The sequence below is a fragment of the Aspergillus japonicus genome (assembly GCF_003184785.1).
Source record: "Aspergillus japonicus CBS 114.51 unplaced genomic scaffold BO86scaffold_27, whole genome shotgun sequence".
NCBI classification, from domain to species: Eukaryota; Fungi; Ascomycota; class Eurotiomycetes; order Eurotiales; family Aspergillaceae; genus Aspergillus; species Aspergillus japonicus.
This window is the reverse complement of record NW_020291664.1, coordinates 306,834-332,534: the sequence shown is the minus strand read 5'-3', so window position 1 is coordinate 332,534 and position 25,701 is coordinate 306,834. Positions and strand designations below refer to the sequence as shown.

The window sequence follows — 25,701 nt, the reverse complement described above, 5'->3', positions numbered from 1 at the left end:
CCATCTGCCGAAAATCTTGTCAAGTTGGTCGGGGCCAGTCACGGTGACAGTCCCGGTCATGTGATCTTGCTCCCCTGACGGAACCGGACCCGGACGGGCCGTCGGCCGCCTTGGTCTGGTTGCACCGCCTGGTCGACTCGTGTTCTCGCTGCAGGAGGCCGCCATGGTGCGTAGCTTACGCTATCATGGATAAGTACATGCGAAGGTATACGCTTACCTGCTATAGGCTCAAGTTCCGGTGATCATAAAGTATAATGTCTCGTTGAATGCCCTCGTTGCTACAATGGGCAAGATCCGGCTGCGGTTTGCAGTGGCATTAGATATATCGCTGCGCATAGTCGCCAACACTCGTGCTCCGAGCACAAGCACGTGCTAAAGATGGATGATGTCTACCACACCTCATCAACCGCACTTCAATTATCCTGACTCAATCATGACGGCGTTTTGAGTCAAACAACATGATTTTCAAAGAATGTTTCTTTCTCAAAGGTCTCTTCGGCACCAACTCCGTCGTGCGCGAAATTGATACCCCAAGATATATATATACAATGCCACCTCAAAAGCGCACGAAGACCGGCAAACCCGCACGGCAGGCTGTGCTGAGCGGCCGAGTCACTCGACCACGCAAGTCTGCCATTACAAGCCACCAGAAGTCAAACCCAGTAGAAACTTCGCATAGCGAGGATGCGATTTCGGGAGAGAGCGATCGCCAGAATGACCTTCCGCCGGTCCAGGGCAAGCCACCGGCGTGGGCAGAGGTTGGATGCCACCTACAGAAGAACATAATGAAAGTCCCCTAATGTGAGTGTAGTGCCGTCCTGACCTGTGCGACGCCCTCCCCTGGTTTCGCTCCGCCCAGGGAGGCTACTACTACAACGGAAGTCTGTGCTACGGCTGTCTGGTGGATGCGGACTCGGGGATCCGGGCCTACATCGATGACGAAGTTGTCGTAACTCGAATGTAAGTGTCACCAGAGCCAGAGCCAGCCAAATAACCTAGTGAGCTCGATAGACATAGACTAACCCTGCAGCTAGTGGCGGTGGGTGCACCAAAGACGCAGAGGGCAATCTCGTGCTGCTCAAAGATCAAGATACTGATAGCGCGACCTTAAGCAGCGTGATGAACAGCTGGCGGATGCAGAACCCCGTCGGACTCATTATTGGTACGTAGACAACCGGCTTGATGTGGAACCCAGTGTTGATTCGTTGGCAGGAGATCGAAACAAGCAATTGAACAGGAAGCTCCCCCACCGGTACAACGTGATGGCCTACTTCCGCATCGCAGACGTCTGGTACGAGCAGATAGGCACGAAGAAAGGCGCCAAAGTGCGCTTCGAGAAGCTGGATCTCGCCGCGACAAGCTGGTGGGCGGCCCCAGGCACAACACCGTTGCCCGTGGAGCAACGGGATTTCACACTCGGCCCAGCCACGAAACGCTGCGCAAGCTGTGACCGCGAGAGCAAGCAGGTATACAACGAGGGCTGGATGTGCCTGACGCCGTCCTGCTCCCGGTTCTGGAAGGTCGGCGGCACCACGACGCCGCCAGGGCACCTCAGCTTCAACGCGGCATTTCTCCGTGCCCGACTCCCACCCGACCCACAGATCCAGCCTCACTTTGACCTGGTCCCAGACCTGCTGGCGACCCTGTCCGAGGACAAGGGCGACCTGGTCTTCAAACGCATCGCCTGGAAGGGGATCGTGTGTCCGCTGTGCTCTCGCTGCATTGCCCGGCGATTCTGGCGCGGATGGAAGTGCGCCGACGAGCTTTTGCAAGATTTGTCTCAGCAGTCGCATCGGTGCAGCTTCGAGAGATACCTCAAAATCTCGCCGCTCTCGGTCCGGTCCGTAATTGACGAGTTCGAGATCCATCCCGCCAAGCGGGCTCTTTACTTCGACCCGAAGCTGCAGCTCCCGAGCGTCGACGACACATCCTTATATCCGTATCGAAAGTTGGTATATACTCTGCCTGGGGTAGGGTTCGTGACGCATCTGGTGGCCAACCGGGCGATCAACACCCGTGCCAACGGGCCGGACGATCTGTTCAAACGGCTCCAGTCGGTGGACTTGGGGCTCCAGCGGTATCCGCTGCAACAGAGTGTTGGTTCGAACCCTCGACCCTCTCTTTACCCACCCATCGACACGCTGACCTCTTGCACAGTCCGCGGCACCCTCACTTCCCACTACGCAGTGAACTATGTACGCCCTCTCCCTCTGCCCCTCTCCCTCGTAGATTCCCCTCCAACAGGCAGACTAACTCCATCAGGGCTGCCCATACAAATACGTCGTCTCCGTAGCCAGCAAAGGCTTCGCCGAAGCCAGCGACGAGATCCTCCGGGCGTTCGGCCGCCTAACCTGGGCAACGGAGCAAGCGGTCACTACCGCGGGCGACGCCTTTCTGCCGCCCAACGAGCTCCTCCTTTTGGGGTATATGGAGGACATGAAGATCGGAGTAAGCAGCCAACCCCCGCATTCCCATTGAATCAAGTCCCTAACAGAAACCGTAACCCAGTACCACGACGACGGCGAATCCTCGCTCGGCCCCACGATCGCAACCCTCTCCCTCGGCGCCCGCGCCACCATGCTCCTGCGCATGAAGTACAAGTACTACCACGGGTACACCAAAGCCAAGCGGATTGTGGACGAGGATCCGGCTTTAGATGGGTGCGCACATGCCCCGGAGCGGAAGGCGCTGAAGCAGGCGCGGGAGGCGGGCGAGATCACGCGGGAGGAGTACGACGCGCAGCGCCGGGGCCTTCCTGCCGGCGGCAGAAGGGGGGAGGCGCCGCCGTGCCTGCGGATGGAGCTCAATCATGGGGATTTGGTGGTGATGCATGGGGAGGGGGTGCAGCGGTTTTATGAGGTAACCTTTTTTTTTTTTTTTTTCATTTTTCATTTTCCATTTTTGTCCTTCCCCAAAAAAGAGAACCATGGGGTGAGTGGAGGATGGGAGAACTGACGCTGACGATGCTGCTGCTGTAGCATTCGGTGATCCCCGAGAAGAACCTGCGATTCGCGCTGACGGCGCGGTACATCAAGCCCGAGTTCGTGCAGGAGGCGGACCGGCAGAAGGGGGTGGTTACGCTGACCGGGGAGCAGGTGTATGATGGGAAGTGATCCAGGATCGACAGTGCGGTTACGCGGTGGCGTGCAGCGCAACGATGGACTTGCGTACTCCCAACACTCTATATAGCTTTGCTTTTGCTACAATATACACCCAGTCATCTCCATTCAAGTAACCTAAACCCGCCAACTCTCCACCCCATAGTCCACCGGCACCGGATGATAGAAACTAAACCTCTCGAACGGATCCCACTTCCGCTTCAACGCGGCCAGCCGCACCAGATTCCGCTTCCCATACCACACCTCGGGGCCCTCGTCGCCATGCGCATAGTTATTGTAGAGCACCAGCTGGCCCCGCCCGTCGGGAGACTCAAACCCACTCGTCCGCGCAAACCACTCGCGACTCTCGACAACCCACGCATTGACGCCCGCCTCCACCGCGGCATCGGCATCCACAAACGTCGCCTTGAAGAGCACATGCGTCTCGATCTCGCGGCCCGCATACGCCATGTCCTCGGCCCCCGCAGCCCTCTTGACGGCCTGCGTCGGGAACCGCGAGAAGACGACCGACGCCGCGATGCGCCCTTGATACTCCCTGGCAAACTCCGCAAAGAGATCCGTGTACTCGACGAACGTCGGCACGTGGGTGCGCCGCAGCCCGGCCCCGCCGTAGATCAGGCGCAGGTCGTGCTCGCAGGGCGAGGGGTCCTCGCTGAAGAACAGCTTGGTGTAGAGCTTGTTCCAGGGGAGGACCGGGGTGAAGCGTTCGCGGAGCGGGCCCAGCGCGCGGAAGCGCCGGATGTAGGGTTCCGCGGCCTCGGGGGGGCCGTAGTAGATGAAATTGACGAGGATGGTGGCCTGTTCATGGCAGCTCTTAGCAATCCCCACACCCACATGCAGATAGATCCCCAAGCCCACTACACCCACATCACATCGCATCCCCACCAGCCTCACTGGATATCATGCCAGCGTAGGGCGCAAGAAACATACCATATCCAACCGCGCATTCCACCCCAACACCACCGTCAACGCCAGCCCCTCCGACAACTCCTCCCCATCGAACGCCCGCAGCGTCTCCCACACACTCGCGTTCGCGCTCGCCGCAAACAGCATATCGCCCTCGAGCACCTGCCCCGCATTCGTCGCCTCGTACACGGTGTAGGTGGCCTCGACCACGACCCCGAAGTTCCACCCGGCCCCGCGCAGCCCCCAGAAGAGGTCGGCGTTCTCCGTCGGCGACGCCGTCACCACCGCCCCGGTCGCGGTGACGAGCGTCGCCGACGTGAGCGCGTCGATCATCAGCCCCCGGCGGCCTTGGAGGGGTCCGATGCCGGCGCCGAGGGTGGCGCCGAGCGCGCCGACGCATTGCGCGGCGCCGGTTTCTGTCCGTGCAGCCCCACACACATAGTTAGTTAGTTATTTAGTGAAGGGGGGGAGGGGGTGTGGAGTATGGCTACAGTCGGTTGAGAATAGCTGATGAAAGGGAAGGGGAGGGGCCATGGGCATGGGATGGGGGCAAGAAGGCCGGGGGCAACGCACGGATCTCCTTCCCCGCCGCGTACAGCACATCCCACATCTCCTGGAACTTGGTGCCGCCGCCGACCGTGAGGCTATCGCCGGCGGGACTGAGGCGCGCGTACCGGAGGTCACTCAGGTCGATGTTGATGCCCGCGTGCAGGGTCGCCAGCGTGGCCGAGACGCCGTGGCCGGCGCCGGTGGCGAGGTAGGGGATGTCGTGGGCGTTGGCGAGTTGGATCTTGGGGGCGTTAGCTCTGCTCTGGATGAAAAGGGAGTGGGATAGGCGGGGAAGAGTACGATGTTCTGCACGTCTGCGACGGTCGCTACGCGGATGGCTCCGCTGTACGACGGGGCCTGGTACGCGGACCAGCGCTGCTGGATCCGGTCGGTCCAGTTCGGCCAGCTCGGGTAGAGGATCTGCGCGTCGGGCGAGAGGACCGGTCGGAAGAGGGATCCGAGGTCGGTGTGGTTGTGAGTCTCAAGAGTCTGGGGGTGGGCTGCCAGGGCCAGGGCCAGGGCCAGCTGAGCCAGTAGGAATATCAGGGCGGAAAAGTATGGCATCTTGGGTTCGCATTGCTGGATGGTGAGATATGTCGGTTCGGCGGACACAGGCTTTAAATTATAGCCTCGTGGGAGGGCAGCCGCTAATCGGGACTAACTATCTTGGCTGCATTAATTAACAGTCAACGGAGCAAGCCCTAGTCCAGTCCAGTCCCGGGTCGGAGATGCTCGAAGCCGAAGGTACATTACATGTACACTGGGCCATTGAGATGGCATGTCTGGTGCGGTGTAGCTGTCACATGCCGTATATCCGTATATCTGTGCAATCGACCGAGTAGACAGACGGCCAGGACACTGGCTGCGGTAGCTCCTTTAGACAAACGGCTTGTGTCGATCAACCTGAAAGCGAAAACGGCGGCCGTGCGGGAGGACTATCGGAGCCGAAAAGCCCACCATAACAGTAGTGTAGGTGGTGTAGTGTACTCCGCAGTGTACTCTGTAACTCCGTAGTGTACAGCAAGTACCACACCCAATGATCGTAACCTCATCAATTTAATTAAAGTCTTATGTATCACATCACTACCGTACCCTCAAAACTCCAACTCCTCCACCTCCATCCCACAATCCACACACGTCTTAACCCCGATCCCCGTCTCGGGATTCTCCACCGACCGGCCCCATTGATGCACATGCCGCCCGCCAGTCCCCAGATCATCGCCGAACTCCCCACCAGCCGCGCCCATCCGATTCCGCCGGTAGGCGTCCACGCGCGTGCGTTTCTTGAGCTCCTGCAGCTTGGTCTTGAACTTGGCCTCGCGCCGCCGCTTCTTCTCGCCCTCGCGGCGCTCGAACTCGGCATCCAGCGCCTCGGGAGACCCCCACTTCTTCGCGGAGAAGGCATACTCCTCGACCTGGTACCGCAGGTAGAGCATCATGTTGTTCCACGTGGACTTGTGGGGATTCGGCCGCTCGAGATGCGGTAGCAGTTCTTCGTCGCGGAGTTCCGCTACCGTGGAAGAATAGGAATCAGCACAGCCCATCCAGTACCCCGAACCGTCCCCCCCATCCCCCAAGGACTGTCAGAAGAAGAAAACTCACGATCCGTCAACAGATAATCCTCCTTGGCCTCCGTCTTCGTCAACAGACTATACCGGTCGGGAAATTTCTCCTTGCACGCATGACAGACCCGACACCGCAACTCCGCCTCCCACTTCCAATCAATCTCGAGACTGCCGCACTCGCGACACGCCTTCTGCTTCGCCTTCTCCTCCAACACGCTCAGCCCCGGCTCGAACGGGCCCGCGCGCTCCCGCCGCAGCGCCTGCAGCAGGACCTGCCGCTCCCACTCCTTCTGCGTCATGCCGGCGGGCTTCTGCTCGGCTTTCGGGTCGTGCACGTTCAGCGCCTTGTTGTAGGGATCGTCTTCCGTCGACAGGAACCCGCCCTTGGTGTCGGTCATCTTGCTGAAGTCGTAGTCGACGAACTTCGTGAAGTTGCGCGCCGGGCGGATGGTGTCGAGGGGTCGGTGGGTGGTGGTTGTGGCATCGCGGACGGTGGACGGGGTGGGTTGGGAGGTCATGGTAGTGTGGCTTCTTTTGATGCCTTTCGTGGGTTGTGTGGTGCTTGCTGCTGCTGCGGCCGCGGCGGCTTCGGCGTCGCGCTGTTCACGAATGGCTTTGGCTTTCATGCGGTTGATCTCCTATCACAGTTCAGGATTGTCAGAGAAGACTGGAGGGGGTGGGATGAAGAGAAGGACGTACGATCCGCCGCAGCTGCTCTGGAGTGAGCGGGCCTCGAGGGAGCTCGCCGGGCTTGGTGGTGCCCGTTTGAGGCGGAGGTGTTGACGGTCGGTCGGATGGCATGTTTGCTAGTCTCTCTCCGACTTGTCTGGATCGTAGGCTTTCAACGAGAATATGAATGGAGATGAAGATGTAGAAAGAGTTGGAGGCGTCGGCGTCGCGGTCGCGGTCGAGGCCGTCGCCACATCACGTGCCGATAAGCCTTTGAATTGATGAGCGATAAGGACTTATCGGTCCCGCCGATAGAGAATGACGTAGGACTACAATACTCTATACGGAGAACTCGGCCTCGGACTCGTCGCTGTCCATGTGAAGTCAACCCTAACTTGGTAGGAAAGGAGCCGGGGGGAAACTCTATCGCCAGTCCATGGTTGAAAAGACAGCGGGGAGAACGGTGGAAAGCTTGTCCTCAGCAGTCTTAGATGGTATGGACTATGCTCATACATGCAAGCGAGGTATTGCACAGCTGATGATGAATTATGATGCCCGATTCTCATATCAACGACTCCGGACTCTTACTACTTTGTATCAAGGAACTGGACGAGACCCAAAAAACATCCACATCATACTCAACCTAGACATATCACTTCAACATCGTGTTCACTACCCATCAACGCTAGCAAACACGCAAGCCGTAGCAACCCCTCCTGATCACCAGCCACTCCAGACAGTCGACTCAATTGAAACCCTCCCTCTCGGCCCTCACCAGCAACTCCTCCAATCCCACAAACTCCATCCCGGCAAAGATCTCCTCCTTCTGCCGCAACGCCTTCTCTCGGGGGCAGCAGATCGCCCCCTTAATCGTACACTCCTCCAGCTCCGGAAGTGCGATATTCGGATCATCCGAAGGGGTCGGGTGCTGCTCGACATCATGCTCGATCTGCTCGACGGACCGATACTCCCTCTTGAAGGGGCGGCCTGCAACCTCGTCTCACGGTGATCAGCACGCAGCCCTCTCAATTCCTTGCGGCACACAGTGCAGACACGGAGTGTGACGCCCGGAACACGTACCGTGATACTTCTCCAACAACTCCGCCGCCTGATTGAACGTGCCCCATTCAGCCGCCACATATGTCACCGGTTCCTTACCACCCCAGAGATTAGCATGCATGCCTCATCCCACCAACCTTAACCCCCACAATCAAACAACCCAAAGAGAAGAAAGAAGACATACCCATCGCTCCCGCCCCAACAACCGCACCACCGCCCGCGCCAAATCCCGCGACCACGTCCACGACTGCGGCGCCTCCCCATCCCCCTCCACCCGATACGTCCACGTCTGCGGATCGATCGGGAACTCTCCCGGCACGTACGCAATGTACGATTTATGCTCCGCCAGGAAATAGTCCATATACCAGCCGTGGTTGACCAGCGTCCACTCGATGTGGTGGCTCGCCGCCCGCGCCCGCAGGATCTCGCGGAAGGGCGCGCGCGTCAGGCCGTAGGAGCGCGGCAGCAGCGGGAAGTCGTCCACGTTGCCGGCCCACTCCGACGGGATCAGGCGCTTGCAGGTCTGCGAGGCGATGCAGGCGTCCAGGAGGTGGGTGTGCAGCGGGAGGTAGATGTCGTTGGAGCAGCGGATCAGCGAGAGGAGGGTCGTGGCCCGTGTGGTGTTGAGGATGGGGAGTAGAGAGGCTGCGGTGTAGTCGGTTTGGTGGGTGGTGATTTTGGGGTGTGAGGTCCAGATTGGGGCTTTCTTGCATCGAAGTATTGTTAGTAGGTTGTGGGCTTTGTGAGAGTGTGGGATGGGGATGGGGATGGGGGTGTTGAAAGAGCCAGGGGGATGTACAGATCGAGTCAAAATGGCAACGGCGTAGTCCGGGCTGCTGGTGATGGCTTCGGCGAGATACCGTCCGAACCCGCCGGTTCCACCTGCGAGGACGATGACTTGGGGCATTATGCGATCAGATCAATTCTGGTTCCGGTTGTGACTGTGAACTGTGAGATAAGATGCGGAAGGGTGGGCTCAATGCTGCAGTGTGCAGGTTGGTTGTCAAGCAGGCGGCTGTGGGCCCCGGGCCGTGTTTATGTACTGTACTCCCACATGCGAACACATGGGCTCCCTAGTTGCTTTCGTCAGTAGATCGACCTCGGATGCAGCTGCGGTGTGACAGTCACTGACTCAGAGACCATGCAGTCGACTTAACTTAGATGTGCTGTAGGTGGCGCTGAGTCAGAACTCTACTGTCGTGGATATGAAGTCTCAGCACTTGCCAGTGATGCTCGTACTCGAGCCATCCTGCGAGGAGGTCGTCACCGGCTCAGGATGGACGTCGAGTTGTGCAACTTGTCTATGTCACTAACAGATTCGGATCCCGAGGGAATTGAGGTTGCATTGATGCGGCGTGAAGTCATCCCAGGATGGATTGCGAATGCTGACACACGTTACATCAATCTCAAGATCATGGGTGGTGACACAAGCGTGGTCGACGAGACGGGGAAGGGATATCCCGACTTTCCAGTGGAGGAGATCGTCCGGACTGGCGAGTATAGACCCGGATACCTGCCATATAATATCTCCATGCACCTCGTGCCTGCCCGTGCCCACTTCTGCCAGACCATATACTAGCCAGATACATCCAACCACCTCACGTCATGGGAGAGTCACCAGCCATGAAATCACCAAGCCCAAGCAAGGGCGTCCAATGCGTCCCCAAAGACACGCCTCTCCCCGAGATCCTCGCCCACATGAAGCGTGACGGCGGCGTGATCATCAAGAACCTGATCGCCGAAGAAGACATCGACCGGACCAACGACGAAGTCAAAGAACGGCTCGCCCAAGACCTGGAGTGGGATGGGGTGTTCTTCCCAAGTACACCCCTTTAGCCCTTTAACCACCACCCCATACTCACAAGCATCCAGAAGAAACCAAGCGCGCTAACTCCATGATCGCGGTCAGCCCCACCTACACCAAGACCCAGCTCATGAACCCGATCTTCCAAGCCATCTGCACCCACTTCCTGACCACGCGGCACTGGTTCTGGTGGGGCGAGGAGCGCAAGGAATCCGTGTCCAAGCCCTACGTCTCCTCGTGCACGGCCATGGAGATCGGCCCCGGGGCCCAAGCCCAGCCGCTGCACCGCGACTCCTTCGTGAACCACACCTGGCTCTCCGAGATCGCGGCGTGGGACGACGAGCGCGACCGCCACCGCGAATCGGAGATCGGGATGATGGTGGCCGGGTGCAAGGTGACCAAGGCGAATGGCGGGACGGCGTTTATCCCGGGGAGTCATTTGTGGTGCGTGCATTCAGCCAGGTCCCCTTTCCCTCCCAAGCCATATACCATATCCCTAACAACCCAGCAGGGGCACCGACCGCACCACCCCACCCCGCGTGCAAGACACCCTGGCCGTCGAGATGGACAAAGGCGACGCCTTCATCCAGTTCGCCTCCACCTACCACGGCGGCGGCCGCAACACGACCCCCGACCAGAAGCGGCTGTGCTACGCCACCTTCATGGTCCGCGGGTATCTGCGCCAGGAGGAGAACCAGTTCCTGGCCGTCCCTCAGGAGGTGGCCCGCCGGTACGACCGCCCCATCCAGGAGATGATGGGCTACTCCCTGAGTGACCCGGCGTGCGGGTATGTGGAGCAGCTGGATCCGATCTATGCGCTGCGGCCGGAGTTGTTGGGGGAGGCGCGGCCGAGGGATTGGTAGGTTGTTGCTGGAGTTTGATTCCGGGGTGGGGGTCAGGAGGAGGGTTTTAGTCTGTTGCTTGTGTAGGGGATAGTGTCATCGGCTGGGGGATTTGTTCTTGGTTGTGAGAGTAGGTTGGGTTTTGATTGCTGTGGTGCGGTAGTAGTTATTGCGTGGTTGGGCTGGAAGTACACTGCGCGAAATTGATCTTTCTTAAGGTCTGGTAGCAACAGCTCCCTGCCAGCTTGTCGTGGTATTAGCTTGTTTAGGCTTGCGAACAGCGTAAGCTGGACAGAAAAGGTTTCAATGGTGGTTGTAGTAGTAGCGATGGCTTGAAAATCACCACGACATATAAGTTCTTGTTTGCAGCCACGAAAGGCATTAGCTTTCTCAATCTGCACGTAAACTATGTTCAAGACAAGAGCACTCTTCTTTCTACTAGTCGTTATACACTTGCTGCACATCAGTCATCGAGAGGACTGGGATATGAGGCACTTACTTCGCCATCAAAGTATTTTTTACCAGTATACACAGTTCCAGCTAATCCAATAAATGGAATATTCAGCACCCCTCGCAGAGAAACTCTACAAAACCAAGATAAGCAAAGATACCCAACCATCCATAAACCCGTATCCTCACAGAGACAATATACAAAGGACTCTCACGTCACACACGCGCTGACTATCTTCAAAAGCAAAGAGCACCTGCTGATGCAGATTCCAGCCACCCGGCTCTTACCAAAAGCCGGATGGCGATCTCGTCACGAACCGCACCCCGCATAGTCCCAACCCTAACCCCAGCTTTATACACTCGTATCCAATTTGGATGACTGCAAAGCAACCCCAAGCATGACTGCTAATCCCTGTGCCAACCAGCGGGGGTAAGCCGATGGCGTCGTGGTGCCAACATCCCCCATCCCCCCCGCAGGCGACTTCTCCATCCCAGCTTTGAGGTTATACAACATCTGGTCGAGTCCAAAAGAACCGATCCTAACCCCAGCACCCAATTTCTGCAGAGTAAGCACCTCTACCCATGACCTCAATAATCCCCAAGAACAACGAAGGTCCCGATTCCCATCAGCAGACAGAAGAGTGCTGCCAGGAGAGAAGCCATTAGCATATCCGCTCCCTCCTAATCCGAACGTGACCTGAAAATAATAGTCATACCCAGAAACAAGTTCATGTAGAAATACCCCACCGCCTCAGTCAGCGCGCCAGAGACCAACGGCCCGATGAACATGCCCCCCTTCCAGGTGGCATTGGACAAGGAGAAGGTCCGCGAGTACCCGCCATTCGAGCCGAAGATGCCGGGTTTCTCGTCGGCGAGCTCGTTCGCGCCATCTGCATAGCTTAGCATCTTTCACTAGCCACCAGAGAATTCCCAAATGTAGTTGGCGTGAATGACAGTAGGTGCCGGGTCAAGGATGGACCAACTTACTCAGAACCTCCACCCCCCCATACCCCAGGATCAACGTCCTCCACACCCCAATCGCCACCAACGCCCCAAGATACACCACCCGCCCACTATGCCCACCCATCATCATTCCCCAAAACTCCTGGCCCGGGAGCCCCAGCAGCACCAGCGACGGCGCCAGCAGCACGAACCCCAGGGACACGGGGTACCGCAGCCCGAACCGATCCTTGAGCCCGCCGACGGGCACCACCAGGACCAGCGTCGGCGCCTGCAGCAGCAGGAACAGGAGGCCGGCGTGGAAGCTGTCCCAGTGGAAGACCTCGCGGATGTGCAGCGGGATCGTGGCCTCGAAGCTCGCGATGACGATGGCCAGCAGCGTGTCGCCGAGCAGGCCGGCGGCCACGCGTTTCTTGCGCAGAATGAGCCAGTAGATGTTCTCCTCTTGGGTGATGCTGCTAGCCGCGGGGCTTGGCGGCTGGGTTGCGTCGGTGGTTGTGTGGTATGTGCGCGCTTCGGCGGCAGGGCTGGATGGGAGGAGCGGATCGGTGGCGTCGAGGGTCTGCGTCTGGGTCTCGCGGGAGCGAGTGCGAGTAGTGTCGTGCTCCTCGTCCCCTGTGTCCCAGTCTTTGGGATGGGAGCTGACGTGCGCCCCGCCCCCGCGCGGTTCGAGGACGAGCAGTTGCAGGATCAACCCGATCAGCAGGACGATGAACGCGCTCGACCACATGACGGGGTAGGAGACGAATTTGTACAGCGCGGCCGACACGGCCGGACCGGTCAGTAGACCCGCGGAGACGAGCAGGACGGCGACCCCGAACGCCTTGCTCAGGTGTCTCGTCCCAGCGGCGTTGGCGAGCATCGCCATGCCGACGATCCAGATCACCGAGCCCGCGACGGTCTGGATGAGGCGGCCGATGATGAGAACCGTGACTGCGAACGTCGTTGCATCAGCTCTATCCTCTATGACAAAATGAAGCTACCCACGTGTCGTTGCCCAAGCAGTCACCGCCGTGCCCAGCATATTCGCCACCCACGCGGCGATCAGAAGCCCATTCCGCGAGGACAGCTTATCCGCCAGGTAGCCGGTGACGGGCGCGAGGATGATCGAGACCAGGGCGTTCATGGCGAGGATGAGGGAGGTTAGTGTCTGAATGCGCGAGGCGGGCTGCTGGAGGCGGGTCTCCAGGATCTCCGGGAGAATGGGGGTGATGAAGGTGAAGAGGAAGTTATCTAGGTCACATACCATCAGCAGCAGTGATCATCCTCAAAGTTCTGCAGAATTGTGGTGTACCAACCTGAAAACAGCGCCACCGAGACTATCGCAACGATGTACAGTCCTGAGGACCGCCATCGATGGCCCAAGGGCTTGGACGGTCCCGTTAAGCCCCGTGCCATTGTGCGCAACTGCGAATGCCGGGGATAGTGAGATGGTTGCGCCCTCGCCCATCATTGTATGCTTTGCGTTATAAATGGTGTGAGAAGATATGATGTATCTCTGTCGATGACTTTCCATCCTCATTCAGCAGGTGTTTCCACGGTTACTCAATGGCCGTAACATTGCATATGCTGGTGCACCAGTTCGCTGCGGTGTCTGCGGTGGAGCAGGAATCGGGGTGATACAGTCGGCTTGGGGATACGAGGCTCGCGCCACTTGCTCGGGCTTGCTGACTGGGCGGAATGCGAATGCGGATAGGACCGAGTGTTGTCTTTCTTCCTGCTCAGCTTGCATGATGGGTTCTAGTGGGTTGGGAATGGTTGGTTGTTGTTGATGACAGTGAGTAGAGTGAGTATACAACTGGCTCCCACTGGAGGACGGACTGGTCGGGACATCGGGTATGATGCCCGCTCGGCGAGTAATGGCACGAATTCTGCTGCCTTGTGCTTGGGCGCCTCAAGCATGATTGAAGATGTCGCTTCTCAAGCTCAATTGTTTTATAATACATTGTCGAAGCTTCATTTTTACTAAGCACATTCGCAATATACAATGTCGAACCTATAGATCGGTATGCATTCTATTAAACCCACAATCTATGCTGAAAAGAAAAACAGTGATGTAATTATATCCTCAGAACAAGATGCAGCGTTGCAAAGGCAGGCCAGACCCGCAGCGAGCGGTTAGTGTAGAATCCCGAGCCAGCAGTCTTTCATTCACCTCTAACTTTTTTCGACAATCATTAAGCATGTACTTCACAAATCTAAGCAATCACAGCCTCCAAGGCCTGCTCGAAGATCTTCAGGCCCGTCTTGAGCTGCTCCTCGGTCATCGTCAACGCAGGCACGAACCGGATGCAGCCCTCACCGGCGGTGATGATCAGCATGCCACGCTCGCGAGCGGCCGCCACCAAGTCACCAGCCTTGGCGCCGAACTCGGGAGTGAGCTGCACACCCAGGATCAGACCGCGACCGCGAACCTGCGAGATGACGTTCGGGTGCTTCTCCTTGAGGGCAGCGAAGCCGGCCTGCAGCACGGCCGACTTGTCCTCGACCTGCTTCTGCAGCTCGGGCGAGGCCAACCGCTTGACGATGTGGTGGGCGACGCGGCAGGCCAGGGGGTTACCACCAAAGGTGGTACCGTGGTCGCCTGGCTTGATGTGCGAGGCGACGGTCTTCTCGGCGATGATGGTGGCACCGATGGGGAAGCCGTTGCCCAGCGCTTTCGCGGTGGTCAGGATGTCGGGGTGAGCGGCCTCGCCGGCGGCGGGCGCCAGCGAAGGGTGGCCGTGCGCCCAGAGGCTGCCCGTCCGGGACAGACCGCACTGGATCTCATCGAAAATCAGGACAGCGCCCACCTCGTCGCAACGCTTGCGCAGAGCAACCAGGAACTCGGGGGCGGCAACGTTGACACCACCCTCCCCCTGGATGGGCTCGACGATCACACCGCAGGTCTTGTCGGTGACGAGAGTCTGGAGCTGCTCCACGTCGTTGTAGTTTCCGTACTTGAAGCCCGGCAGCATGGGCGAGAAGGGGGTTTGGTACTTGGGGTTGGGGGTCGCGGACAAGGCACCCATCGTGCGGCCGTGGAAGGAGTTGTGGAAGGAGACGAGCTCGTGCTTGGCGCCTGAGGGGTCGCGCGAGCGACCGACCTTGCGGGCGAACTTGATGGCAGCCTCGTTGGCCTCGGTACCGGAGTTGGCAATGAACACCTGGGAAGCGTCCCGCATGGCACCGGACTCGCGGGTGACCTCGATCAAAAGCTTGCTCAGGGCTCCGGTCCAAGCATTGTAGTACAAGTTCGAGGCGTGGATAAGGATTTCGGACTAGAGGAGAGGCCCTCGTTGTTAGTGATCCGGGAGCCAGCATGAATGGAGAGTGTGGGTACACACCTGTTCGGCGATGATCTTTGCGATCTCAGGGTCACAGTGGCCAAGGGAGTTGACAGCGATACCGGACGTCATATCAAGGTACTTTCTGTTCTCCATATCCCAGAGGTAACTGCCCTGACCCTTGACCATCACCGGAGGTGGCCGGACGTAGGTGGGGACCATGAACGGGGTTTGAGCATTGATGAAGGAGGATGAAGCGGAATCGGCGGTGGGATCGGGGTTAGGCAAGGACCTTTCATCCTAGAAAATGATCGCACGTCAGTATAGAGTGCGATACCCAAGGAATTCTCAATTAGCACATCAGAAATTCACCTTTGCTTGAGGAGCAGCTGTTGCGCTCAAGGACCGCACGGGCACTGCGGTGAACCGAGGACGGAGCACGGAGTTGATTTCAGGAACCAGTTTCCTGGCAGCGGGCAGACGCCGCGAGGCAAGGTGTAGAAGAGGCATTGTATGAATAGACACTGGGGAATTGAGCAACGTGTCGACCTCTGGCAACCGGGGAACTTTATACCTGACACCTGTGGGAGGAGGTAGGAAAGCGCGATTTAATGACTCGACGGGCACGCTCGCAGAAGAAGAAACACCGCACCGCAGCCCGACGACCTATCGGAGCCGAGAATCGGAGCGGCAGCCCACGCCGTGAGTCACCTGAGTTTGGCGTGTTTGCAGCTGCCAAGAGCCCACCAAAAGTGGAGCCGGCAGTCGGAGGTCCCGCAAATACACTCAGGGCTGCTGCACCGCAATCAATCTTTCAAGGCCCCGATCTCCGCGTCGTGTTTGTTATTCTCCCACTTCCATCTATGTAACATTGAACACCCACCAACCAATACGAGAGAGGAATCCGAAGATAAGGGATTGAATCTGAACATTATTCAAGCAATGGCTTTCAAGTTTCTTGGGCCATAAAGTACTTCATATGTGATTCAGTCAAAGAAGAGTATCACGCAGAGTCGCTACAATACAGCCAAATTTCCTATCGTATTCTGCATGACAGGCTGCTCCACAATAATGTCCACACACCCACCTGCCTACCCATCAATCATGTCCCTGGCTCTCTGTGGAGGATGTACCGCAGCCGGGTCGTCCGACGAGCACCGCGACAGGTTCCCTGACTCTGTCACATATTCCATATGACGATGAGCCACCTCCGAACCGCTGTCCACTGCGGTCATACTTGTTGCTTCGCTGCCTTGACTGGCAGTGCGGGGGCTGATCTGAGTTTCTGGCTTTGGTTTGGCGAAGGGGTCTTCTCCCGGTTGCTGCTGCTGCTGCTGCTGCTGCTCCTCTGGGTTGATGATGCCCATCTCAACATACCGGTCCATCTCGTCCGTGTCTTTCTGCGTTGACTGTCTCCTAATCTCCCGAACAAAGGAACGGCCCTTTGTCCACCAACTGGGTTTCCTCTGGCCAACGCCCATGTCATCTGCCAGGGCGTTATCGAGGTCACCGCGACGAGCGATTATGGCCTGGTCGTCGTTCAACTCACAGTGACCACAGATGTTGAACAAAACAATCAGGAGGAGTGGGGGCGTATAACCCAGCCCGTAAATCCAACCGCCGCTGACACCATACCTCAGCGGTGACACTGTCCAATCGTACGCGGATGCAATCGCATATCCGACTTTGAATCCCAGTAACACGAGAGCCACGAGGAATTGGGAGGGTGCGGCATTGAGATAGAACATAAGCTGGCCCCAGGTACTCGTAGGGCGGATGCGATAGCGGTATAGACTGTGCTCCAGGCTATAGCAGATAACAAGAACACCACCCATGGCTAGGAAGCTGGCAATGCGCCATCGGATGTCCGTTGCGGCAGGTTTCGCATCGGCCATCTCTTGCTCTAAACTCCGTTGCATCTCGATCGGCCCCCAGGAGCGCGGAACGGTCAGGAAGAAGTTCGCGAGGGCTAGACCGTAGAATATCATGGGGAGCACGAATTCTTGGCCTCGGCGGGTGCTGGACTTGCTGAATGCGTAAGGGTCTCGATCGATGATCTGTCGTTCCTGCCACGAGCCCCTTGATGTTGCTTTGAGTCAGGAAAGGTCCGGGATCGGTAGGTTTAGAGACGAAGATCATGCTTACCAGTGCCGAACAGCCTCCCACACAACCGCCATCATCACAGGGGTGAGAATGGTATAGAAGACACTCTGCAGAACCAAGGGACTGTTCACCACATAGTCCCGATCCACGTCGATGCTCATGAAGCAACTGATCGCTCCGCAGCCGGCAAGCACGAGCATCCAGATCCATTTGGCTCGGCGACCCAGGAGTCTCCACCGTCGATCATGCGGCAAGTATCGTCGCCCGTGTTTGCGCAAATTAAGTAAAGTGAAGAAGATGGAGATGGAAAACATCAATGCAAAGGCCAGGCCTGCTGCTGCATGGGAACCTATATCCCGAACGGGCGCATAGCATGAGACTCCTTTAATGACCGTCCCGTTCTCCGTCTGCATATGGGGCTTGAATTGGTTGAATGCAAGATAGCAATCCGTGCCATTGGAGAGCGTCCCGTTGCTGTAGAGCTTGTAGTGGTAAATGTCGAGGGCGGTACGATTGAAATGAACCTCATTGATGAGCACATCGGTGGAGTTGGCACCGGCCTCGAAAGGCACGACAGCGCGAACGTACAGCAGCGTCATGGTGTGGTCGGTTCAAGATGGGGTCTGCCCCGGGTGAGAAGGCGATCGGCTTGGAGACATGCAGTTTCCCGAGCAGGGAGTTAGGCCGATCACCATCATAACAATCGAGTGATCGAGGGGCTTTGAGGAGACCAGATAGAAGAGTGAGCTACAGCTGCTCGGGACGCGACGGAGCCATGACGGCGGGACATCAGCGACAAGGTCGCATCCAGGGACGAGTCGATGATGCGCCGAGGACCCAGCAACCCAATCAGAATCTGGATCCTGGCTTTTGGGTTCGGGTCATGATCCGTCGAGCGAGGATCCAGAGGTCTTATAGTGTTCCATGGTCGAGTTGAAAGAGTGATAACTTCTTCGCTTACTCAAGTGTACTGGAGGAGAGAGATTCAATACCTGATGGGATAACATTGGGGTGGAGGCAAAGGCACTGGCCGCGCCTGGAGTAGATGCGACCGGTCTCCACCACGGGCGCATCAACCACACCCCATTCGGGTCTGCAGAGGGAATCAAAGAGCTCCACCATAGATACTCAAATCTACTCATGTCGAGTACATCTCAAGACATCATGGATATGATAATCAAAAATGAAAGGCGAAGGAGTGAATTGCAGGCTAAGCATCAGGCAAATCACAAGGACTACCTACCATAAAAAACCACAAAAAGCTCACAACTGTCAGGAAGCAGCCCGCTACGAATAGATTCTACGTTTAAGGCATACTGCCCACCAGCGCTCACGAAAACCCCTCACTCTAACTAACCTGCCCTCGGGATTTTCATACCAGTTCATCATCCCAGTGGGTGGAGGGTTACTCTGCCTTTTATCTGCTTGCGTCAAGCTAAGGTTCGCCCTCTCCACGGTTCGAACGCAGGCCGGCGGCACCACAACCCGTCATCACCCCCGTTGCACCACCCGGCTTGCTGGTTACCGAGCCAAAACCTTGCCTGGCCTATAGCCCAACCACACCTAGCCACTTTTGCTAACATATTCGCGAGCAAACTCCGAGACCCACAACTGGGAAGCTTGGCATGGTCTGCCAAGAGTTGGCCCATCCTTGTTGTCTTTCGCTTGTTGTACCTAGTATAATGGGTAGTTGTCTATTTTGTGAAGTTGCCATTTTTGCTATCCTCCACTCGGTCATTTTTGTTCAACATTTGGCAAGTTGAGTAATGTGAAGTAATTGTTTGTGCGAGAAGTAGCAACCTCGTGCCTTCCACATCTACCCTCCTGCGGATCTAGCACGATCAGGCTTGGTGGCTGGATTGCCTGGCCTTGAGGCATCAACCAGCCAATCTTGAAAGAGATGTGACGGATGGAATTTGTCCGGCTGTTTAAAGTAGATTGCAGCACTGTCGGGAAGAAATAAAACTATCCCCGGACAGCACGCAAGCTGCATTGCATGCACTGTTGTGGGCATTGCATTCCAGGCTAATTGCAAGCCCCACTCCAGCCGGCTGTCAAAGTGCTAGCCAAACCCGGGGATTGATTGCTTATGCTGCAGAAATGCCTCCGCATGACGAAGCTTATTGCTCACGTGGTGTCTGTGCGCTATGCTCAGCTGCAGGCTCGGTCCAGGAAAGGGGCCCTCATTGAAGGGAATGCTTCGTTCGCATTGCATGGGCTGGCCATCCGGGGCTCGACTGGACGGAGACTGGCAGAGTAATTGACCAGGAGCGATGGGCAAGGACAACATCGAGATGGTTTCATTCCACCAATTAATACACCGACCGAGTCCATGGCGCCTTGCCATTACATGAAAGGCCTACCATCATGCCGTGACGAATACATCCAAGCGAGCTGCAAGCTGCCCTGCCAACCTCCTCATCTTGCACCGAGTCACTCTAGCGGCAGGGCTGCCGAACACCGGATTAAGCCACAAGCCCCTGGATGTCATTACTTTGGGTGGTGGAATCGTCATCAGTCCGAGCCGTCTCCGACCTGCTAGTACCGCTGCAGCCAATCGCGAATGCGAGTGCCGCAGGAAGTATCTTCGTCAACAATCTCATTCTCCTCGAGACGAGCTCTGTCCGCAATTCCGACGGCCAGCGATGATTTATCCACCATTTGGCATGGATATCGTCAAATCACAGAGGCATAGACGAACCTCACAGCCTGGCAGGGATCGTGTCTTAGCGCCGGCATATCATGCTGAAACCCGCGGTTCATGGGGTGCAATCTAAACAATAATCCCACCACGGAATTTCACGCCCAGAGATAGGATCTATATCCATCGCTCCCTAGCAGTATTTAAGGCCGACCCAAGCCTTCTGTCCAAGAAAAGCCAAGTCGACTAAGGACGGGCAGTCGAAAGCTTGGTTTTTCTTGTCACTCACGTTGCTTCTTCTTACAATGCTCGTCAACTCGGCAGTTCTCTTCTCGCTGGCCCTCGGGGCCATCACCGTCGGCGCCAACCCGGCCCCTGAGCCCCCTGCAATCACTGCAGCTCCCAAGGTGGGCGATCTCGAGAAACGTGCGACAACCTGCACGTTCTCGGGCTCCAACGGTGCTTCATCTGCGAGCAAGTCGAAGACCTCCTGCTCGACCATCATCCTCTCCAGCGTGGCCGTCCCATCCGGCACGACCTTGGACCTCACGGACTTGAACGAGGGAACTCACGTACGCATTTTCCTCGATTCTCCCAATCCCCCATACACTGACCGAAAACACAAATGAATAGGTCATCTTCGAAGGCGAGACCACCTTCGGCTACGAAGAATGGTCCGGCCCTCTGGTCTCCGTCTCTGGCACGGACATCACCGTGACTGGGGCTAGCGGGGCATACCTCAACGGCGACGGCAGCCGCTGGTGGGACGACGAGGGCTCGAACGGGGGCAAGACCAAGCCCAAGTTCTTCTACGCTCACGACCTGACCGACTCGGTCATCAGCGGCATCTACATCCAGAACTCCCCGGTCCAGGTGTTCAGCGTGGACAACTCCAACTACCTGACGCTGGAGGACATTACCATCGACAACACCGATGGCGACGATGACGGTGCCGCGAACACGGACGGGTTCGACATCGGCGACAGCACGTACATCACCATCACCGGCGCGAACGTGTACAACCAGGACGACTGCGTTGCGATCAACTCAGGCGAGGTACGTCCGAACTACCCCTCTCTACCCTCCCTCCCAAGGAGATCAAAAACAGCTAACCCCGCGGCCTGTGGTGTACAGAACATCTACTTCTCCGGCGGCGTCTGCTCCGGCGGCCACGGGTTATCGATTGGCTCCGTCGGCGGCCGCAGCGACAACACCGTCAAGAACGTGACCTTCTACAACTCGGAGATCAAAAACTCGCAGAACGGTACGTCCTCCCCCTTTACAGTTTAGAAGCACACGTCCGCGTAAGCTAATAACCTCAGGCGTCCGCATCAAAACCATCTACGGCGACACCGGCTCCGTCTCCGAGGTCACCTACAAGGAGATCACCCTCTCCGAGATCACCGAGTACGGGATCATCGTGGAGCAGAACTACGACGACACCTCGGAGGCGGCCACCACCGGCGTCCCGATCACGGATTTCGTCCTCGATGACGTCCAGGGCACCGTCGAGAGCACGGGCACCGATATCTACATCGTGTGCGGCTCGGGCAGTTGCTCCGACTGGACGTGGACGGATGTGAGTGTCTCGGGCGGGAAGACCAGCTCGTCGTGCACGAATGTGCCGAGTGGGATTAGTTGTTAGTCTTGCTGGGCATGTGTGTGCTTGGTGGGGGGTCTGGTAGATGGGGTGGATGAGTGGATGGGCTGGATGGGGTCGTGTATATAGTGTAGCAGAGCGATATTTCCGGGAAATTGGATCTCAGCTGGGGAGTCGAAGATTCTGTCGCTGTCTGTTTTGAGTAATTCTCTCGTGGCAGGATACTGAGGGATGATCATTGACGAAGTAGGACGTGGAACATGAGGAGCCAGCTTCGATCGGTGCGTGGGGGACTTTTAGTGCGGAAGGGAAGGTGGCTTGCGAATTGACGGCGACTGTCTGTTGAGCTGCGACGACTGTTCGGTAAGTCTTGGAACACCCGTCACTTTACACATATCATGTAGAGCCACCCAAGCGCACTGAATCAAACCGGGGTCTTGGCCCAAAAATCAGTCCAGCATATCTACACACATGGCGCTTACTCTTCACGCCCATCTCGCTTACTCTTTGAGCCAAGCATACATCATCGTCATAGTATTCCACTATCCTTAAACTTTTATCTAGACCCAACCGCAAATCTACTGCAACCGCTGAATGACCTTGATCAGGTCCGCCGACACACCCATGGCAGTGACATCACCGCCGGCGCCGGCACCCTGCACGATCAAGGGGTTAGCGCCGTACCGCTTGGTGTAGAAGCTGATGATGTTGTCGCTGCCCTTGAGGCCGGCGATGGCGCTGTCCTTGTCGAACTTCTCCAGGCCGACGCGCACCTTCTTGGCGCCGACGTCGACGCTCCCGACGAAGCGCACGACCTTGCCCTCCTTCTCGGCCGCCTCCTTGATGGCGGTCATCTGGCCATCGAACTCGGGCAGCCGCTTCATGAACTCGGCAATGCCCTCGGCGGTGGAGGGCACATCAGCCAGCTCCTTGGGGATGAGCGACTCGATGGGGAAGGAGTCGGGGCTCTGGACCTCCAAGCCGGCAATGCGGGCGAGGATGGTCAGCTTGCGCGCGACGTCCATGCCGTTCAGGTCATCGCGGGGATCGGGCTCGGTGTAGCCCAGCTCCTTGGCCTGGGCGACGACCTCGCTCCACTTGGCGGAGCTGGACGATCCCACCGGCGCGAACGTGTTGAAGAGGAAGGACAGCGTGCCGGAGAAGACGCCCTCGATGCGCGTGACCTCGTCGCCCGTGGCGACCAGGTCCCGCAGCGTCGAGATCACCGGCAGCCCCGCGCCCACCGTGCTCTCGTGGTACACGAGCGCCTTGCCCTCGGCCGCCGCCGCGAAGATCGCCTTCCACAGCGCCAGGTCCGACGAGAAGCCCTTCTTGTTCGGCGTCACGATCGAGATCCCCTGGCGCAGGAACGTCGGGTACGCTGACGCCAGCGCCGGGTCGCTCGTGTTGTCCACCAGGATGGAGCGCCCGGGCGCTGAGGACAGGTACGCCGCGATCTCGTCGGGCGTCAGCGCCCCGGACTTGGTGAGTTGCGGCTCCGCAGAGGCGGTCTTCCAGTCCGCCGCGGGGATGGCGGGCGTGTAGGAGGGCGTCGGGGAGAGGAGGGTCTGCGTCGACCGCGCGAGGAGGATCAGTTGCGGGGCGTTGGGCAGACGGGCCAGCTGGCTAAGGAAGGAGGTTCCTACGCCTCCGACGCCTGGTTGCAGATGAGCATGTCAGTATGGGTGGGCTTTTGCTTGTGGTGAGGGGGAGGGGTGGCCGTGTTGGTGGGGAAGGGGGAGGAGCAGGGAACACAAAATGCAATTGTCGTCACCTATGGAGAACGTGTGGTTTGTTTTCGAGGGTACTTACCAATAACACCGAGATAGATAGGAGCAGGCATGATGAGATGATCAATTGGTCAGTTTCTGGTTGATATCCTGAAGCAGCAGGAAGAGGGGAAGAGGAGAAGAGGAGAAGACCGAAGGAGCTCCTCTGCAAAGCCGCTGCGGGGCAGCGCTGACTCATCGTCCTATATCGGCGCACGCCATCTGGCTTGGCAATTGATCTGTAGCAGAATCCAGCAGTAACATTGTGATGTCTTATATTCATGAGAAAGTCTGTATAGCACTACTATGAGGGACACTTGCTCTCAGATTCACGTCGCATTACTTCCATTCTAGGTTGGAAACATCTTAGGGGATGCAGAACTGGACTGTCGGGGTCAATGTCCGCATCAGCACAATATATTTCAATGCGCTTGGCAGACTCAAAGTAACCAGCACGAGCCACGCATTAGACAACAAAGCCTGTGAAAGCAAGGCTCCAGTTCATCTTAGACCGCAGGATCTCTTTGTGGACGCTGCTATTCTGGGTGTATCTTGTTCCACCGCGGGGGGGGGGGCGCCATACTTTGTCATGACACAAACAACAAAGAGAAGCATGATCAGCCCTCTACCTGACGAGCCGGTTTATCTTTGATCATACATTACCTGCAAGCAAGCCTGTACGGGCATTTCTGAAGCATCGCATTGTGTGATCCTACTTTCCAATGTTTGTAGCCATAAAGCAATGTATCAAGCGGAAGCGGAAGTTAAAGGACTCGAGCTGTACTTATGCTTTCATTTGCCCATGAAGACCACTGTCAAGGTCTATACCCATCGCTGAGCATTATTCTTACTCCCCTTGTCCTCATCGCCATAGAAGTATACTTCAGCCGCTGTACCAAACAGATTGTTCCCAGGAATGACCCAGGAAGCCAGCACAACAAAGCAAAGGGCAGAAACACCACCCGCGAAGGTAAGCTCACACCACTTTCCACTCTTTGTAGAGACACAAAACGCCACCAGTACCTCCCTCACCAACCTTACTGACAACCACCCAGAAACGACGGACCTCCCCACCGCGAGAACGCACAATCCCCCCACAAGAAGTCCCCCCCCGCAGCATCCCCTTCGTGACCCGACCCTGGCGCGCCATCAACGGGGGCAAAGGGACCCCCCTCCCCCGCCACCACCGAAAAGAGAACCAGAGTCTCCTCTGGACGGTTCCATTCGGCTACCGCCTCGAGGACGGGGCCTTCGTCGTCACCGCCGAGCTGCTCCAGACCCATCTGACGAGATTGTACGCCCAGATCCACCGGTTCCGGGAACGGTACTCGTGTAGCCCCGAGGAGATCGTGCAGTTAGCGCCGTTGAAGAAGCGCGCCATCCTCCAGCATCTGGGGTCTTTCTGTCGGTGTGAGGACTGGCCCTCCATCAACAAACTGCTCAGCGCGGGCTCCTATGAGCGGTTTTTGAACAAGCTGCTGGAGACGGTGCTGGTAAAGCAGTGCTTTGAGGAGGTCATCTCGAATCCGTTCTTCTATGTCACGCCGTCGGGGGCGGTTGGTGACGGTGACGCTGGTAGTTCATCTTGGTCGTTTGGCCGGGAGCTTAAGGTTCTGTATGAGATGCTTATGAGGGGTGAGTGCGTGTAGTTGATTCGAGGTCCAATGAAGCGTATCTGGTGGAGTCATGCTGACCAATGGTTGTCGATGATGGTAGTGAATCCAGCCAAGGCCCACGAATGGCGACAGAGTCTAACGCATCTCCTACAGGCGGACTATCATGGAGGATCGGATGATTGGCGGGTGGCGTTCGCGGCCAGCGAGAGCTTAGAGGCGGCCTGTCAGAGCCTTGCGGAGAACATGCTGGAGAAGTGTGAGGCGTTTCGCGTGCTTCTGCGGGATCTTGCGGACAACAGCGAAGCCATCGACCAGCGGTGCCGTGACATGGTGGAGATCTTTCGAGTCGCGGCAGAGCTGTCGGTGGGATTTGCGGCAAGCAAGGACGGGTTCGTGTTTCATCTGGATGTTGAGCATGTTCCGCATACGGTTGCACTGATGCGTGAAAGAGTTTTAACCAAGAGCGGGGCGTGGAAGGGAGTTGGCGCCTTCAAAGGCCGGTGTCCGGTTCTCATTCGGCATCCGCTCATCGAACGGTCAGTCTTGGTTGGAGAAGCTCAGGTGAGCCACCGGGGAAGGTGTAGGGAGGAATGGCGGAAGGCCAACGAACACAGCTTTGGTTCGGAGGAAGAACTCGACCGACGGCTTGATTGGCATGTGCCGATGTTCGGCGTGGGTGACTCGCACCTCACTCCAGTCTATCATGGCGATTACCTTTTCGTGAAGGAATAGGTGCTGGACGGGCTTTATATATATGATTAGCGTATCTTCTACATCAGGCTA

At 57.4% G+C, this 25,701-nt stretch overlaps 9 protein-coding genes across 9 annotated transcripts; 3 read left to right on the top strand and 6 right to left on the bottom strand.

Annotated features, from left to right (window-relative positions):
* Window positions 1-548: 548 nt before the first annotated feature.
* Window positions 549-3,113, top strand: BO86DRAFT_400107 (uncharacterized protein; the record flags this gene model as incomplete). The annotated part of the gene is made up of 8 exons (XM_025673685.1): window positions 549-758; window positions 812-960; window positions 1,035-1,162; window positions 1,213-2,100; window positions 2,158-2,195; window positions 2,263-2,448; window positions 2,509-2,859; window positions 2,979-3,113. 8 exons carry the CDS (start codon window positions 549-551, stop codon window positions 3,111-3,113), a joined length of 2,085 nt encoding a protein of 694 aa, XP_025527307.1.
* Window positions 3,114-3,213: 100 nt separating this feature from the next.
* BO86DRAFT_456594 (FAD-binding domain-containing protein) lies at window positions 3,214-5,150 on the bottom strand. Its single transcript, XM_025677174.1, has 4 exons — window positions 4,875-5,150; window positions 4,599-4,815; window positions 4,050-4,441; window positions 3,214-3,917 (listed from the first exon to the last, which is right to left on the bottom strand). The coding sequence occupies exons 1-4, from the start codon at window positions 5,136-5,138 to the stop codon at window positions 3,237-3,239; spliced, it is 1,554 nt and encodes a 517-aa protein (XP_025527306.1). The 5' UTR covers window positions 5,139-5,150; the 3' UTR covers window positions 3,214-3,236.
* A 462-nt stretch (window positions 5,151-5,612) lies between these two features.
* On the bottom strand, window positions 5,613-6,996 carry rad14 (DNA repair protein RAD14). The gene is made up of 3 exons (XM_025669957.1): window positions 6,839-6,996; window positions 6,177-6,777; window positions 5,613-6,084 (listed from the first exon to the last, which is right to left on the bottom strand). The coding sequence occupies exons 1-3, from the start codon at window positions 6,938-6,940 to the stop codon at window positions 5,669-5,671; spliced, it is 1,119 nt and encodes a 372-aa protein (XP_025527305.1). The 5' UTR covers window positions 6,941-6,996; the 3' UTR covers window positions 5,613-5,668.
* Window positions 6,997-7,553: 557 nt separating this feature from the next.
* Window positions 7,554-13,172, bottom strand: BO86DRAFT_314203 (MFS general substrate transporter; the record flags this gene model as incomplete). The annotated part of the gene is given in 8 exon segments (XM_025668033.1): window positions 7,554-7,807; window positions 7,825-7,895; window positions 8,116-8,573; window positions 8,667-8,764; window positions 9,835-9,896; window positions 11,661-11,853; window positions 11,951-12,856; window positions 12,911-13,172. 8 exon segments carry the CDS (start codon window positions 13,170-13,172, stop codon window positions 7,554-7,556), a joined length of 2,304 nt encoding a protein of 767 aa, XP_025527304.1.
* A 766-nt stretch (window positions 13,173-13,938) lies between these two features.
* BO86DRAFT_389618 (acetylornithine transaminase) lies at window positions 13,939-15,797 on the bottom strand. The gene is made up of 3 exons (XM_025672184.1): window positions 15,562-15,797; window positions 15,250-15,489; window positions 13,939-15,183 (listed from the first exon to the last, which is right to left on the bottom strand). The coding sequence occupies exons 1-3, from the start codon at window positions 15,697-15,699 to the stop codon at window positions 14,122-14,124; spliced, it is 1,440 nt and encodes a 479-aa protein (XP_025527303.1). The 5' UTR covers window positions 15,700-15,797; the 3' UTR covers window positions 13,939-14,121.
* A 353-nt stretch (window positions 15,798-16,150) lies between these two features.
* On the bottom strand, window positions 16,151-18,263 carry BO86DRAFT_410235 (DUF2434 domain-containing protein). The gene is made up of 2 exons (XM_025674486.1): window positions 17,335-18,263; window positions 16,151-17,268 (listed from the first exon to the last, which is right to left on the bottom strand). The coding sequence occupies exons 1-2, from the start codon at window positions 17,889-17,891 to the stop codon at window positions 16,281-16,283; spliced, it is 1,545 nt and encodes a 514-aa protein (XP_025527302.1). The 5' UTR covers window positions 17,892-18,263; the 3' UTR covers window positions 16,151-16,280.
* A 1,768-nt stretch (window positions 18,264-20,031) lies between these two features.
* On the top strand, window positions 20,032-21,578 carry BO86DRAFT_363191 (glycoside hydrolase family 28 protein; the record flags this gene model as incomplete). The annotated part of the gene is made up of 4 exons (XM_025669956.1): window positions 20,032-20,505; window positions 20,567-20,989; window positions 21,068-21,197; window positions 21,256-21,578. Exons 1-4 carry the CDS (start codon window positions 20,239-20,241, stop codon window positions 21,576-21,578), a joined length of 1,143 nt encoding a protein of 380 aa, XP_025527301.1. The 5' UTR covers window positions 20,032-20,238.
* A 480-nt stretch (window positions 21,579-22,058) lies between these two features.
* BO86DRAFT_456587 (homoserine dehydrogenase) lies at window positions 22,059-23,419 on the bottom strand. The gene is made up of 2 exons (XM_025677173.1): window positions 23,346-23,419; window positions 22,059-23,190 (listed from the first exon to the last, which is right to left on the bottom strand). Exons 1-2 carry the CDS (start codon window positions 23,374-23,376, stop codon window positions 22,112-22,114), a joined length of 1,110 nt encoding a protein of 369 aa, XP_025527300.1. The 5' UTR covers window positions 23,377-23,419; the 3' UTR covers window positions 22,059-22,111.
* A 799-nt stretch (window positions 23,420-24,218) lies between these two features.
* BO86DRAFT_400097 (uncharacterized protein) lies at window positions 24,219-25,650 on the top strand (the record flags this gene model as incomplete). The annotated part of the gene is made up of 3 exons (XM_025673684.1): window positions 24,219-24,272; window positions 24,358-24,937; window positions 25,019-25,650. The coding sequence occupies 3 exons, from the start codon at window positions 24,219-24,221 to the stop codon at window positions 25,648-25,650; spliced, it is 1,266 nt and encodes a 421-aa protein (XP_025527299.1).
* Between the last annotated feature and the right edge of the window lie 51 nt (window positions 25,651-25,701).

Excerpts from the sequence above, each read along its gene's own strand:
- BO86DRAFT_456594 (XM_025677174.1), bottom strand. The coding sequence starts at position 5,138 with ATGCCATACTTTTCCGCCCTGATATTCCTACTGGCTCAGCTGGCCCTG. Across the intron at positions 4,816-4,874 it reads TCGCAGACGTGCAGAACATC|ATCCAACTCGCCAACGCCCA; the intron begins GTACTCTTCCCC and ends AACGCCCCCAAG. Across the intron at positions 4,442-4,598 it reads CGCGGCGGGGAAGGAGATCC|AAACCGGCGCCGCGCAATGC; the intron begins GTGCGTTGCCCC and ends CTGCACGGACAG.
- rad14 (XM_025669957.1), bottom strand. The coding sequence starts at position 6,940 with ATGCCATCCGACCGACCGTCAACACCTCCGCCTCAAACGGGCACCACC. Across the intron at positions 6,778-6,838 it reads CAGAGCAGCTGCGGCGGATC|GAGATCAACCGCATGAAAGC; the intron begins GTACGTCCTTCT and ends GAACTGTGATAG. Across the intron at positions 6,085-6,176 it reads GGATTATCTGTTGACGGATC|CGGAACTCCGCGACGAAGAA; the intron begins GTGAGTTTTCTT and ends CTTCCACGGTAG.
- BO86DRAFT_389618 (XM_025672184.1), bottom strand. The coding sequence starts at position 15,699 with ATGCCTCTTCTACACCTTGCCTCGCGGCGTCTGCCCGCTGCCAGGAAA. Across the intron at positions 15,490-15,561 it reads CAGCTGCTCCTCAAGCAAAG|GATGAAAGGTCCTTGCCTAA; the intron begins GTGAATTTCTGA and ends ATCATTTTCTAG. Across the intron at positions 15,184-15,249 it reads CAAAGATCATCGCCGAACAG|TCCGAAATCCTTATCCACGC; the intron begins GTGTGTACCCAC and ends CCTCTCCTCTAG.
- BO86DRAFT_410235 (XM_025674486.1), bottom strand. The coding sequence starts at position 17,891 with ATGACGCTGCTGTACGTTCGCGCTGTCGTGCCTTTCGAGGCCGGTGCC. Across the intron at positions 17,269-17,334 it reads TGGGAGGCTGTTCGGCACTG|GGGCTCGTGGCAGGAACGAC; the intron begins GTAAGCATGATC and ends AGCAACATCAAG.
- BO86DRAFT_456587 (XM_025677173.1), bottom strand. The coding sequence starts at position 23,376 with ATGCCTGCTCCTATCTATCTCGGTGTTATTG. Across the intron at positions 23,191-23,345 it reads TATCTATCTCGGTGTTATTG|GCGTCGGAGGCGTAGGAACC; the intron begins GTAAGTACCCTC and ends ATCTGCAACCAG.